At 37.7% G+C, this 15,334-nt stretch overlaps 1 protein-coding gene across 7 annotated transcripts in view; it reads right to left on the reverse strand.

Moving 5' to 3' along the window:
- LOC129721144 (transcription initiation factor TFIID subunit 4) overlaps nt 1–13,660 on the reverse strand; it is a 36,762-nt gene extending 23,102 nt beyond the window's left edge. For 4 of the 7 annotated variants that reach the window (XM_055673348.1, XM_055673347.1, XM_055673346.1 and 1 more), the window contains exon 1: nt 10,181–11,553. In XM_055673348.1, the coding sequence (XP_055529323.1) occupies nt 10,181–11,134 (954 nt within the window). In that variant the 5' untranslated portion in view covers nt 11,135–11,553. Of the gene's footprint in view, nt 1–10,180; nt 11,554–13,259 lie in introns of those variants that run through there. The other 3 variants (XM_055673343.1, XM_055673345.1, XM_055673344.1) reach the window with 3 other exon arrangements.
- Between the last annotated feature and the right edge of the window lie 1,674 nt (nt 13,661–15,334).

Genomic DNA, 15,334 nt, shown 5'->3' on the forward strand with positions numbered 1-15,334 from the left:
CTTAAATTTTAAAACAACGTCTGAAGTTGATTACTGGTCTTTGGGCATCATCCCGATTTTGAAAATACACTAAAGCCGCTTTTTACGCGAGGGAAACGTGATCGTTAAAAATCTGTCCACGTGGTATGTAAATGGCCCCTAATTGTTATTTCTGTTCAAATATTATAGAATTTCTAGGTAATGGAAAATTTCTCCGGGGCATCGCTGGCCCTGGTTCAAAAGCAGATAAGTTGCTAAATCTAAAGATACTAAAGATACAAGAATTTAAATTCGTGGGTACCCGGGTCCCCGTCGGGCAGGTAAGGGCCAAAAAGATCAAATCCCTTCCATTGCCCCTTGCTTGTTACTATATGATATCTCATGTTATCAAAAGTTACCTTTGAATGAGTTTTGAGATGTCACTAAATTTTATCACTTTCGATTACAGTGAGCTATGAAATTTCGTTTTTTGGAACCTAAAAAATACCCGGGTGTGAAGGAGAGAAAAAAAAAGGAACATCTTAAATAAAAATTTGTATGCAAGTTACGATGTTTATAACTTGCATTTAAATTAGTATTGAAAAACAACACTTTATCATTATTTTTTTTTAAATCCCTTTTGACCACAATCTTATGTTCACTTGAACTATATAGGTCAACTATGAGCTCTTTTTAATCGTATAAGAAATTGATGATCATTGTCAATTCGCGTTGACGGTGTTGCTGATATTTGTTTGGTTTTTGCATGCGAAAGACAAGGAAGGAAATATTTTTGCTTTCGTCATCACGCACATTTTGACAATTGCATATGAGAGTTCACGTAGGTGCGAACAGCCTTCGAAATCTCTTTCAACGCGAATAACCCGAATCATTGATAGGTTAAATTTTACTTGAGCTGAAGCACTGAGTAGTATTGAACTGTTCAAAGTCTCTAATGCTCTGTCAACACAAGCACTGTTTTGTAAAGTATTATCATGATTCAAGCTTCGTTCAATTCTGGAACGATATCTAATTAATGCGATTGAAAACTGTTTCAACAACTTTGATCTATGAGAACCAATACTGAATACTGAATTAAATCAGGTTTTAGCGTCTATTCTAAATCCCTTAGGGTAGGAAATATTTCTATTACTTCAAGTCACAGCAATATGAACGACGTCAATCTCACCACTGACGTACATCAAATTGAATGTTGTTTTAGCACGGTGATGCGTACCGTTTTCAGAACGACCTGTTCTTCAAATGGTTAGAACGATTTTTTTTTGGGAAAGTTCAATTTTGAGCAGTTGTTCCTTTCGCCTTATTCAACGAACAAGCAATGAAAGCAAAGGTAGAGGCAGGCACCACAACCTTCAGCGAACTGGAAAAGAGTACCGCGAGAGAGAAGATCCAGAGTAGCACATACTCTCACACATACGGGTGCGCCGCATTACTCTGTGGTCGACAAGGGCCGGCACAGCAATGTCAACGACCTACTTTTAGCAAAGAGCATTTTAAGACTCTACTTTCTTGTACGAGCACAGTTAAAAAATATCCTTTCTCGCGTTGCTCGCTTTCTCTTTCTCTCGTCAGAACCTAACAGCCTCGATAATGACAAACACTTGAATATACACACTCGCTTGTTTTGTCCCATTTAAAACACGAAACTGGTTTAGAAGATCAGCTGACAACAATTGTAACTAGTTTTAAGCCTCACACTGGAGCACTACTTTTGACAAAACAGCGTGCTTTCAGTCTGCTTTAATTCCCACAATTCGCTTGGTAGTAGACAGACAATTGCGAGACGGAGAAATCCCCAGACAAACCAGACACATCAGAGGCAGAGCAACAGGTGACCACGTCCACACGTTCGGCAGTTGTCGTCTGGTTTTGATTGACCGACCGACGACCGACCGACCAACCGACCGTGCGCACTGCCACTGTTATTGTGGTTGTTTTCCTGATAAAGTGAATAGGTTTTCGTTGCTTGCCAACGGCAGCAGCTTGATTAATTCTTCACGCATGATATCCTGCGCTAAGGATGGCGAAGCAAAAATAAGTTCCACGAAATTGTGCGAGGTAGAGGCTAGCGTTGCGATGGTGAGGATATAGCAATGATACTGATGTTATGCGCTGTATATTAGTTATTATTAAATTTTTCATATTGACCACTTTAACACTTTAACATGGGTTCAAATTTTGATTGTTTTTTCACAAAAATATATTTTTAATATATATTGCCTCTGAAAGTGTAGGTTTATTTATCACTACTACAGGTCGGACTCGATTATCCGGAGCATCAAAAGAATTTTCATTCCGGTTAATCGAGTTTTCCGGATAATCAAATCACACAAAAACTACTGAAATTTTGCGATTTACGAACATAAAATAAATATTTCTTTTCTTTATTTTACTTGTATGATGCAGTGGCGCAACCAGAAGTTATTTCTGAGGCGAAAAGGGGGAAAATCCTGAGAAGCAAAAAAATAAATTAGACATTGATTATTTTCACTTAATTCGAACATGTCCCAAACATGCCGGAGGTGACTTAAATGGTAACAAATATGCTATAAGGGATGGTAAAGGCAAAATTACGGGATAAGAATTAAAAACGGACACCAAAAAAATTAAAATCCGGATAATCGAGTCCAAAATTCCGGATAATCGAGTTTCCGGATAATCGAGTCTCCGGATAATCAAGTCCGACCTGTACTATGTTATTCACGTCTCTATGTCTTATGCCATATGTGCCAGTTCGTGATATCCTCGTTCAGCGAAACTTGCCATACATGTTACTTGTTTTTAGCTATTTGAAGAGCATCAAGGTGCCCATTTAACAGCGAAACGAATCTCGGATAAAACTAGGAGCTCGTAGTCAGCAGCGAGGATAAAAAATTTGCCTTTAGCTTATAAGATATTTTAGACCATAAGGCATTAGATATAGTTGGCTCCGTAAAACATTAATTTGTATCGTGCCGTGTCAAATAAATGTTGTGTGAACAAAAAAAAAAAATATATTTCCTGACAAAAGTCACGGTGATCAAACAGTGATATTTGTCGGTCAAAGCTTGATGTTTGCTTTTCCTGAGATCAGCTCAAACCAAAAGAGATTATTACAGAAATCACTGTGACAATGCTAATAACTTATAAGTTTTTTGAAAAGGTCACACTTTTTTTTTTGAACAAAACTCTTGTTGTATATTTCGTCTCGAAAGTCACAGTGACTAACTGGAAAACTATTTCTTTGGACAACATGTTTTTTGTTCTTCAAATTTTCACCGTGAAAAAATACCCTTGCTTCCCTACTATAACTTGTATATTTAAATTTTTTCCATTGTCACAGTGGCAAAAATTAGAAAAATATTGGGGGACAATATTGAAACCAAAGCCTTACTTGATTTGTGACTCTCGTGCGGATTGGGTACAAAGGGCTGGCCACGTGGCGCGAATGCCGGAGGAGCGACAGACGAAGATAATATTCAGCAGAAAGCCCGACATAGGTCGGCGACTCCGTAGTAGACCCCGTACTCGCTAGATGTGTGGTGTGAAGGAGGACGCCTAATCGGCAATTGTTATGGGCGATTGGAGAGGACTAGCCCAAGACCGAACGATGTGAAGACGTATTCTGGATTCGGCAGTGGGTCGTTAACGACCTGTCGCCATAAAAGTAAACTAAGTATAACATGAATTTCCCTGATATTTTTTGACATTCGTCACAAAAAAGTGCAACGTAGATGAACGCAATTTTGAAATCCAAGTGGGAAGAATATTCAATTGAATATGAAACCGAACCGTAGAGGTCCCGAATTAGTTTTTTATGCTACAAGACTCAGTTTTGGCGCTAAGGAGTCGTTTAAGGGGGGGGGGGGGGGGGGTAGGGTTTTGAGGGTTCAAAAAAAGTGATTTGGACATTTGGACATTCTTGACGAAAGTTCTATACTCTATGGTCCCGGCATTGATGATTCTATGTGAGTAAAATAAAAAATAAATAGCTTACTAAGTTTTATCGGGGTCTTTTCGCTACGAAAAACTTTAAACGCGTTTTTCTCAAATCGATTTTTTTGAGTCGGTGCACTCTGCATCTCAAAATCTATTCAACCGATCGTTCTCAAATTTTTTACAGTATTTCCTTACATAATAGTAACCCTGTTGAGATTTTTTCGTTTTTGATTTTATTTTTTATTATTATTATCAATAGTCATGAATTTAGGCCAAAAATCGGTATTTTCACTTTCAAGTCTTGTAAAAAGTTCAAAAATAAAAAAAAAATGGAAAAACTCGACAGAGATACCTAGAGGGACATAAAAATTAAAGGAAAAACCTTGGTTATTTCATTTCAGCTGATCCAGTGCTGAGGTATGACGTGCACCGCAAAAAGTATTTTTTCTGAGGTGCCTGCGAAGAATTGCTACCATTCGGTCAATTTTCAATATTTTTCAACCAATATATTACAGAATATAGTTCAATTACTACTCTTTAATGTACAATAATCAGAAATAAATTTACTTTCACCGTACGCCAAAAAAAAAAAAAAAATCTGTAAAAACCTGTTTTTTTCTGCCAAATGATCATGATAAGAACAGTTTCTACGATACAGTCTGTAAACAATCCGATTTGTACTGGAAATAGGATATACAGGGGGTAGACAAAATTATTGAGACAGGCAAAATTTTGTCAATTTGTCAAAATTTTGTCAATTTGTCAGAATCAATTTTGACGAACCTGTTTTATTTCATTGAAACACTATCCTAGTTTCCTACTTTTACTTGAGAAATTTACGTGACCAATGCACACCGGCAATGTTCCAGATTTCAGGAGTGTGTCAAAATTTACATTTTTACAACGCGTGAACCGTTTTCTGGCAGCTTGTTTATTTAAGGTTCATATGTTGCCAATAAACTGAAATTCATTTCGAGCTTATTGGTACCCAAAGATCGAAAATCCATCAAGGAACTATTGGGAGATTTAAGTATGTTTTTTCAGTTTTTTTTGCTGTTGGGTACATTGTACATGGAAAAGTTTTTGTTAGAAAATTTTTTTTCCTGAAAGTGCCCACTGTGATTTGTTCTGAAGAGTTTTAGGCAACTAAATTATCTATCTCAAAATCTTTATTTAAAAAAACTTTATAATGTTTTAAACTGAAGTGCAGATAATTTTCTAAAAACTATCCATTGACAACCATTCCCTACCTCTCATCATTACTCACATATATTTTTATTTAAAAGAAAGTGTTGGATATCCTAACTACTCAAACAACATTACCTAGGCTGTCCCCTCGTCGTTACCATCAAAAAACGCTACCAATTATTTTGGCGCGAGAAGGAACTTTTTGGCTAATACAGTGATCACCCGATTATATGTCACCCTGATGATTTTTGGCGTGATAAAATAGGGAAAGTAATAAAATCGGGAAATTTTTAAAATTTAATTTTTTTTTTATTGAAGATGTTTAATCAATAACTAAATACGTAAAACCAGCGATTTTTTTTGAAAAATTTGTCTGTATAAACATATGAAAACAGCTGCAGTTGTTTTTTCATAAATCGATATATCTGAATAATGACAAAAGATAAAGAAAAGTTGTCAAGGGATTAATTTGAGAAAACTGTCTGAGCTTTTATAAAAAATATTTGAAAAATTCAATTTGAGATCCTGTACTGAAAAAAAAATTCAAAAACAAAAAGTGACTATAAAAAATCGATCATCACTATTTTTTTAAAACATCTTTTTAGATAGATAATTCAGTTGCCTAAAACTTTTCTGAACAAACCTAAAAAAATAAAAAACCTAAAAAAAAACGATGTAAAGTTGCAAATAAATTACAAGTAAGTTTTTTATTCGTTCATGTTTTTGTTTGAATTGGTAAAATGAATTACTTGCTTTTTTGTAGCGCAGTACCATAAGCAAAATATTAGGTGTTCTCACAACACTAAACTTTGCCGAAGACAGTATGCTGATATTTCTCACATATTGCAACCAGAAAAATCTTAAAATGTAAATAACGATTTTTAATGCCTTCTCATAGGAAACTTTATGTTGCTTGCAATATGTAAGAGATAGAAACATGATGTTTTCTGTGAAGTTTCTTGTTTTGAGATCACCTAATACTTTGCCTAAGACACCAAGCGGCTATCTTTATCTAATGAAATCTATCTCACTTTTAGGAGGATTGATCACCCAGCTTTCTACATCAAAAGATGCGTTTTCATATATTTTGAAACTTCTCCGAACATATTATACGGTTGCAATAAACATTTGTATCACTATTCAATTAGGCGACATCCATAAATTACGTAACGCAAAAAACTCGATTTTTGGACCCCCCCCCATATGCAACGAAACGCCAACATCGACTTCCTCATAAAAACTACGTAACGCTGCACAAGGATTTCCTTGATTAAAATGCTCATTTTTGGAGTCTCTCCAGAGATTTTTCGTTAAGTAACGCTGAACTTACCTCCCCCCCACCCCTGTGTAACAAATCCTAACGCTCAAGGATACCCCCCTCCCCCCTATGAGCGTTACATAATTTATGGATACCGCCTTATTCGCACGATAACAGCAAAATGTAACATTGTGTATCGGTTGAATTTTTAATGTAAACTGCATCCAGAATGATACACAGAATTATGAAAAATATCCTTAATATTGAAGCGTAATAGAAAATCAGTTCACCCTGACATTTTTTAATGAAATGTTTTATGATGATAAAATCGGGTGAAAAATGTGATAAAATCGGGTGATTACTGTACTCATACTTTGCTACTACTCATATCCTTTCAATAAATTGAATAAGTTGAAAATTATAGACAAAAAACTGATTTTAAGAAGTGTTGTTCCACAACAAAACTCTATTTTGTCGTGTTCAACGTACAGATAGGACATCGCAGTATTCAGCAATTGTTTATCTTTCAAAATTTTCCACAACTTTGCTGAAGAAAACAATCTGGCATATTGAAATTTAGAAACATTTTTTTTTATCTAACTGTTAGGTGGATTGATCGGAAAACTTAAAACGCCAAAAGTAAGGCCTTGTTCTATGAAATAATTTTGCTGAAGACGTTGAGTACATAAAATCAATTTTTCATAGTTAAATCTAGAACGATCACGATTTTTCGAATTTAGCCACTGTGCACTGTGACATTTTCAAATAGGGGGACAAGGGGCAAGATGAGCACCTTAAGCTTCTTATCAAATTGTTATTGCAAAGTGAGCAAAAAGCTACTGAATACATTTTTACTACATAGAGTAAGAATAATACTCAAGAGTTGCTACATTGGAAACTAAAGAAAAAGGTTATTTAAATATTTATAAATAATTTCCTAAGCCACTAAAAAGTATGAGGCTGGTCGCGGTACGGGGTAGATTAGGCATACCTATGGGGCATAATGGGCATGTTCATATTTTTCGATTTCAAGCAAACATTAAATAATGTATCAATGTAACGTACAATCGTAGGTACCGAAACAAAGTTTTCCTTTTCTGTTTCACTATTTATACTCCAAAACAGCATAATTTTTTAGCCTTTTTCAATTTGAAAATTATCTATGAATTTGCCCGCATATAAAAATAAGGTTTTGGTCCATAAAACACTACTGTGCGGATGAAGGAATAATAAAACATGACAAAATTAAAATTTAGGTAACTTTATTTTAATGATTGTCAACAAACGAATCTGTTCAGCCTTAAATGTCGGCTTAACGTTTGCCGTGGAATGCCGTGTGCAATAGCCGCTCGGTTCACTGACATTCGATGAGAAATAACCGCGTCTATAGCAGTGGCCAATAATGACTGTGACCATTTTTTGCGCCCCGACAGCATTTTCTGGTTTGTAGGTTATGTTTTCGTGCATAGGTATGGCAATTTTGCCCCTACCAGCACTGCCCAATCTACACCATGAGAAACACTTATGAAAAAGAGCTGTTTTCAGATGATGTTTCATTTGAAAACACTGCATTATTTATTGAAACTGTTTGAATATCAATAACGATTATCGAAAATAAACTTTCGAGCCCAAAACGACATATACGCATGCAAAATTCCTTATTTTTCGCGCTTGTGAGCTATAATATTATACGCAAGACGTGCATGAATGATACAATTGTTTATTGTGTAAAAACGAATTTGTTTTTCCAGTTATTTTGAATAAAATTACATCTTCAGATTAATGTTAATGATTCAAATTTATAACAGTTCCAAAATTACTACCAGAAACCTAGAAACAACATATGCCCATTCTGCCCCGTATGGCCATCTTGCCCCTTGTTCCCCTAAATCTTTCCACCAATTGTAAATGTCTTGAAATATATACTTGGAATGTGTAGAAACTATTTTGGAAGTTGTTTCATAAAATTGTGGCTGATAAACGTGCTTTACATTGAGTCATTCGTCGTTTCTATATCACTTTTTTGTACTTTAAACCTTCAAAAGGGCATCATTCAAAAATGTACCGTACGATGATTTTGAAATTTTGACCAGAGATTCTGGACGTCATAGTGAAACGAATGGTGTACTCAGATTCTTTGGTGCATTTTTTTTATAATAACGGTCCGTGGGAGCACCGTGTCTAGTTATTTAAAAATTGACAAAATTTTGCCTATCTGAATCATTAAGTCTACCCCCTGTATGTTTTATAAAAGAATTGATGATTATCGTTCTACATATTGCGAATTTAAATTTTATCGTAAAACTTTGATGTTACAAAGTATTACAAAACATATAATGTTACCACCTTATAGGGGCCGTTCCTAAACCACGTGGTCATAAAGAGGGGGACGGGGGGGTTTGTCAAAAGACCACGAAATGACCACGTGGTCTTTTTTTCTGACTTATAATTTATTGTTGCCACTTAGTCAAGAATGAAGCTTTTACATTTTAGAAATATAGAATGTACTGAAAGTTTTACAATAAAAATGTAAAAAAAATTAAGCGAATTTTCGGCACTTGACAAATAAAAAGACCACGTGGTTAAAGTCACAAGGGGGGGGGGGGGGGGTTGGCAAAAAGACCACGAAAGACCACGGGGGGGTACGGGGGGTATAAAAAGTGATCAAAATATGACCACGTGGTTTAGGAACGGCCCCAATATAAGTGATGAAAGCGTCATGGTTGGAAAAAACTTTTCGTGTCTTTTAAAACAACACAAGTGGATTACAATATATTCTATAAAATAAAAAGACTAAGATTAAGTTTTGACTCAGTAGTGATCCCCTTAAACAATTTTTACGCGCAGTGCTAGACACCCGAATTTCGCCTTCATAGCAACAGTATATATATCTTTTGGTAAAAGCTAACCCGGATTAGCGTTTCTGAGAAAACGGTAGATTTGTTTGAGGAAATACAGATTTAAACTTAGCAAAATCCTTTAAACTCGAAGACCAAATAGTTTATGATATGCAAATTTAGCACTGATTCGACACACATTTCTTTACATGACACTTTGTTCTGCTAGTTTAAGAAAAAAAAAAATAGCAGGACAATATCCGAAATCAATATTTTGAACTCATATGCAGTAGAGTTTGTCCCAGATGAAATAAGCACGAATTTTTGAGAGGAAAAAAACCAATTTCTCTTCGCGGAAAAAGGTTCAAGGGACATAGTAATAAATCACAAGAGAAATTATACGGAGCAGAAAGCTTACCGAATGCATCAGTGAGCCGGATTTCTTTTCGTGTGCGGCCAAATTGAAATGGCACTGCTAGGGACGTTGATCAAATAATCAGTTCAAAAAATTAGTAAACATTAAAAACAAGTCGTCACACCATTCGTAGCCCTAGGCCAAAATCTTGATACTCTGAGCCGAAAATTGTAGCTCAGCTTATTTGTACTAAAATGCAGATTAAATCCTCTAACTGTAGAATTTTTTCAAACAAAATAATCTTTAACAATAGCATTACTCTTAAACAAGTTTAGTAAAAGCAACAATCTGTACGAATCACACCATTTACCATGGAGATTTAGACAATTTATGGCACACTATAAAAACCAAGGGCACAATGCAAATCTATGTACAAGCTTCCTAGCCAAGGCCAAAAAGTCACAGGGAGCAATCTGCGCTAATTCCCCGAGTGGGTGTGGGTGGGTGGGGATGGTGTAAGATAACGGTTTATGTTTGTGTGATACAGGAAATGATGGTTAGAGAAAGGGGAATATTCAATCAACAAGTTAATAATCCATATCCGGCAGCACTTGGCTTTCACCCCACAAACCAATCAATGTTTACCTGATTGTTGATCGGTTTGGACATTGTAACGATTCCGGGCGCCCCGGAGTTAATCACCGCTCCGGTTTGCTGGTTTTTGATGATCAGCGTCTGCTGCTGCGGCTGGCCGGGATTTCCCGGCTGGCCCGTTGCTTGGATAGTCGTTTTTCCTCCTGCCCCACTCGTCTGTATGAGTTGCGGGGCCTGCGACAGAGAAATGGTCCCGTTCGGCAGTGCCGTCGAGGTCAGAGTAACGCGATTGTTGTTCATGTTGATTACCGCCTGAGTTCCGGCCGTATGCGTACCGGTGCCACCGCCAGGAGCAGGATAAACCAACTTCACTGGTTCATTCTTTGGCATGTTCGACTGATGCTGCGGATTATTATTGTTGTTATTCGTAACGCTAAACGGTGGCGGATGTTGTCCTCCGGCGGAAACCACTATCTGATTGCTGATGATGTTAATCCCAGACAAACCGGTAGAGCTAGTGGTCGGTACCGTACTAATCAAGGCAGGTGGTGTCGACGACGGTGGGGCTCCGGTGGCCGAAACGGTTATGTTCTTACCGACCACTACAGTCGTAGGTCCTCCCGCACTGCTGATCACGTTCTGGCCGCCACTAGTGGCAATGATAAAAGTTTTACTGTTATTATTGTTGTTGTTATTATTATTGTTACTGCTGCTGTTCATAACATTCGACACGATTTCACCATTGGGAACACCGTGGTTATTACTGTGCTTCGACTGCTGCTGCTGTTGCACTGAACTATAAATGGGGGTCGCTCCTCCATTTGACACAATTGCACTATTTAGACTTGTTCCACCATTTCCGCACTCGAAATTTTTACCGACTTGTTGCACCTGATTCGTACTCGATTGATCCAACTGATTTTCCAGCGTTCCAACGATCGCACTCACCGCGGATTCATCGACATCTGATTTAAGAGCTTCCTCCAAAAAGTTGGCAGACGCCATTTTCTGTCGAAGTGACACTGCCCATTTTTGTTCGAACGCAACTGTGCTGCTTGAACAGGCTTGTCAACGGCGGCTGAGCTGTCACTAGTGTCATTCCGGTACTCGCTTTTCGAACTTGCTGATAATCGGCGGGAACGGGGCCACAAGCTGCCACGGGATTGTTTTCACAATTTTCACTTGCGCGGTTACTTGTCTCCGTACACAGTTTCATAAATTAACATTCAAAGGGAATCACAAACCAAGGATTATTGGATAGAAGTACGGCAATCTTTGCTCTCGTTCATCTGACGTTTCAGCATGAGCATATCACAGCGCTATACAGCGTTCACTAGAGAAAACTTTTCTCAATCAACGAAATCATCAGCACACTAGTAACGCCGAACAACTCAAAATTAAGCTGCTTTTGGAAAGCTGTAATCCTAAACAAAACGATAGATGTTAAAATTTAAAACATTTCCGCTTATTTCACAGAAGTAATCTGATGCAACGCGATCCGCGGTGTTAAGCAGCTTTCGCACACTTTTCGAAAACCCTCGGCTGACATCAGCAGAAGTTACAGAGCACACGTACACAACTGCATTTCATAGATATACTAACACCCTCCAACAAATCGAGTGAATAAAAATTCTCTCCATCGTCGTTCTCTTTTTTCTCTTCTTCTATTGGCGTTTTACGTGTGTGTCCTCACGCAACTGATAATCTCTCAAAAACGCAGCTCACGAACATTTGCCTGGGGTTTTCCTTCGTAATCTGCTGCTCAAATTTCTAGAGTCAACAAACACTCGAGGGGTGCTAGGAGGCACTAGAAATAACACAGTTTTTAAAAATACCATTCCTTCAAGAGCTGCTGTTTCAATATTTTTTTTCAGCAGCGGTGTTTAATAATGTACGCCTAGTCACAATTAAAATCAGTAAACATTTTATGTTTCCGCGGTATCGAATTATAAACGCGTGCTAACACGAAAACCCGATTTCATACCCCCCGTGTACACAAACACGTCAACACTACCACCAAAAGCCGCGTGACAACGACGGCGGCTGCGACTGCAACGAGATTTGCACAGACGAGTGTCGAAAAGAAACACACATTCGACGGACAGAACAAATCAGTTGAAAAAAAGGTTTTCGCTACACTCCCACAGTCCCACTTGACTCTTCTTCCAGCTTGGAGCTCTTCTACCTTCACAATCGTCGCCGTCATTCACCGCACAGCTTTAGTAGCGTGAAAAAAAGTCGAAAAATCAATCGATTTCTCATTACCACCGAAGATCAAAACCTTGGAAAATACTTCGCGCACAAAAATTTGCCCCTCTTCAACGCATTGACCTCAATGATACTGTATTTCTTGTTAATTATTAGACCACCAACAGCTGCCTGTCTAGATTGAATCTTGTTCACTGGATTTTCACACCTCTGTCTGTCAAGTCCTCCAGTAGAGGGAAGAGAGCTCGGCACTTCAAATATTGGCATTTCCTTAACAATATTTCACTATTTCAAGCAAATTCATACTACATTCGGTTGAAGTATAATTTTTTAGATTTATATAGCATTATTCTCATACAACCCATCAGTAAATTTGAGCTCGTAGATAAGTTTTGAACAAAAAAACTTCCATCGCGCAATAATATCATGTAGGTATAACTCAATTATTGTTTACAAAACCGAGTCGATTTTTTTGTTTTGTTTTGAATTATCTGTACAAGAACCCGAATCGTGCTGTAGCTAAACACTAAACTGCTCAACAGCGGTAACCCGATCACTAATCAGAAACTAATCCCTGCCACACTTCACTTCACTTCACCAAAATGAGAAAAAAAAATCCCCCACTGGAAAAACCGTGCCCAAGCACAATTCTACCGGCGGGTGGCATCCCAAAGGAGGTGTATTCTTCGGAATCGATTTTCTATTCTCTCCGAAACCAGGCAGAAAGTTAAATTCCTGTCCATTCTCTTATCACTGACCCTCTACGGTTGGAGTCTCTGTGCCGCCACACTGCTTCCCGCTTGAAGGACCGAACCGGATGTATCCGGTTCGGGATGTAGGCGAAAAGTTACACGTAATCCAGTCGTAGCCTCCTAACCTGCGATAGTATACGCGAGTGTGGCAAAAAGATGGCAACTTTTACCCGTGTGCTTTCTTCGATCGCACTTATCGACGAGCTTCGAGATGACTCTGCACTGCACCGGAGAAGTCCCGGAAACAAGCTTGCTGCTGCCCAGCTTACTTCCGGCAAAAAAAAATGCTACACACTTACGATCGCAGGCAGACGCAGAACCACCGCAGATTCACTTTGCATTTCTCACTTTTGATGCACTGATTTTTCGTCGGACAAGCAATTTTTCTCCCTTCGAGTGTCGTCAGATAACGACGGCGACGAGAAAAATATGCATAAATTCGCACAAAAAAGAGGTGAATCGTCTGCACCTTTTTCTTTTTCCAGCGCGACGCGGCGACACCACGACGAAAAAAAAAACGAAAAGACAAGAGCTCGGGCTTCGATCGGCTGCTCCGGCGGCGATAAATGGCGAATGAAGAGTATGCCAGACCAGACACAGCCAGAGTTGCCAATAAAATTTTTGATTTAACTGGAAAACGGCTAAAGAAAAAACTGAAAAAACACTGGATTCCAAATAAATTAAAAAAAAAGCAAAAAAATGATTTTGAGAGCGCTTTCCTGTTATGGGGATTAAATCCAATTTCAGTTTTGAATACAGCAACTAAAGAGATAACTCTTCACAAAAAAAATACTCATTTTAATCAGAACTGTTTTGTTTCGGGCTTACATTTTGTTAAAATTATGGACTGTAAAATTTCCTCTAACAGCAAAATTTAAAATTACGCAATCAATCTATCTCAAAATTGAGAAAATAGAGCTTTTCCATTTACTTTTATTTTTAACAAAAGTATTAACGCAACATTCCCTTCCGTTACATCAGTGGAGTTTAAATTTCAATTATTTCTGACTTCGCTATCTTTTGGTATCTAATTCTTCTAACAATTTTTCAACTGCTACGCAACAGAAAATAAATAGAAGATTTTTTTTATGTTCTGGTAAAATCTTTTTGTTTGGTTTAATCTTAACTATGCATGACAGTCTTTTATTTGACCGTGTTTCGTGCGAGAAGATAGAATACTGAAAATGCTGTTAAGAATTGTCATAACAATATATCAATCTACAAAATTTACGTTTTAAAAATATTTTCGAAAACCAATCGGAGCTTGAGTGAATAAAAAACTGGATATAACTGGCAAATATCTGAAAAAACTGGAAGATTTTGGGAATGAACTGTTTGACTGGATCAATTGAAAAAAACTGGAGGAATCCAGTTTAAACTGGAACATTGGCAACCCTGGACACAGCTCTGGCAGCTCTACACCGCTACTCTGCCGTTGTGTTGTGTTGTGTACACTATTCAGTTATGTCGAAATACGGGAAAAATGCTGATATGAATACGAGGAATCGAGTAAAAAGCGGTGTTTAATCGCAAGTGAGTGTGTGTGCGTGTGGGTCTTATAAGAAGCGCAATTTCGAGAGCATATCGTAGAACTCTCGCGCCGGGTTGCCATGAATAATTACGGATTTTCTAGAAAGTTTGCCGGTGTATTTCCAAAGTAAATTGATTTAATGGTAGTTAGCAGCGGTGGATAGCGAAATTGCGGGATTTCGCAAACAGACGTAAAAGCACAGACAAACAGACGTACTACGAAATTTATTTTCGTGGATCAAAATAACGGACAATTCAAATGAATTTTTAGTTTTGCGGAATATTCCCGTCGCAGCGGTAGTGGCACTGATGTGCTTTTTTCCTTTCGAACTCATTTGACAGGTGTCGCGCGCCGTGCTGCCACAACAGCAGAAAGGCGGAAAATTTATCTTTTACGGAATATGTCCAGTAAGTTTCGCACAAGTTAGTAGGAACCATAATTTTCTTAAAATTTCGTACGAAGTGCTACGTCTGTTGTTCTTTGGTATAAGCACAGAGAACAGACATTCTTGTTCATATATAAAAAAAATGAAAATCATATGTAAAAAGTAGAATCAAAACACGTTTATACACTCACGATCTCTGTCTTGTGGTGCCCCAGTTGCCTTGCATAAATATTGCTGTTTCGATATTTCATCGCTTGGTTATTCAGTGACGCGAGCGCCACATAGCGGGAGCAAAACCACTTAAGTTCAACAATATCATCTTCTGCTCA

This window comes from Wyeomyia smithii, chromosome 2 (assembly GCF_029784165.1).
Source record: "Wyeomyia smithii strain HCP4-BCI-WySm-NY-G18 chromosome 2, ASM2978416v1, whole genome shotgun sequence".
Taxonomy (NCBI): Eukaryota; Metazoa; Arthropoda; class Insecta; order Diptera; family Culicidae; genus Wyeomyia; species Wyeomyia smithii.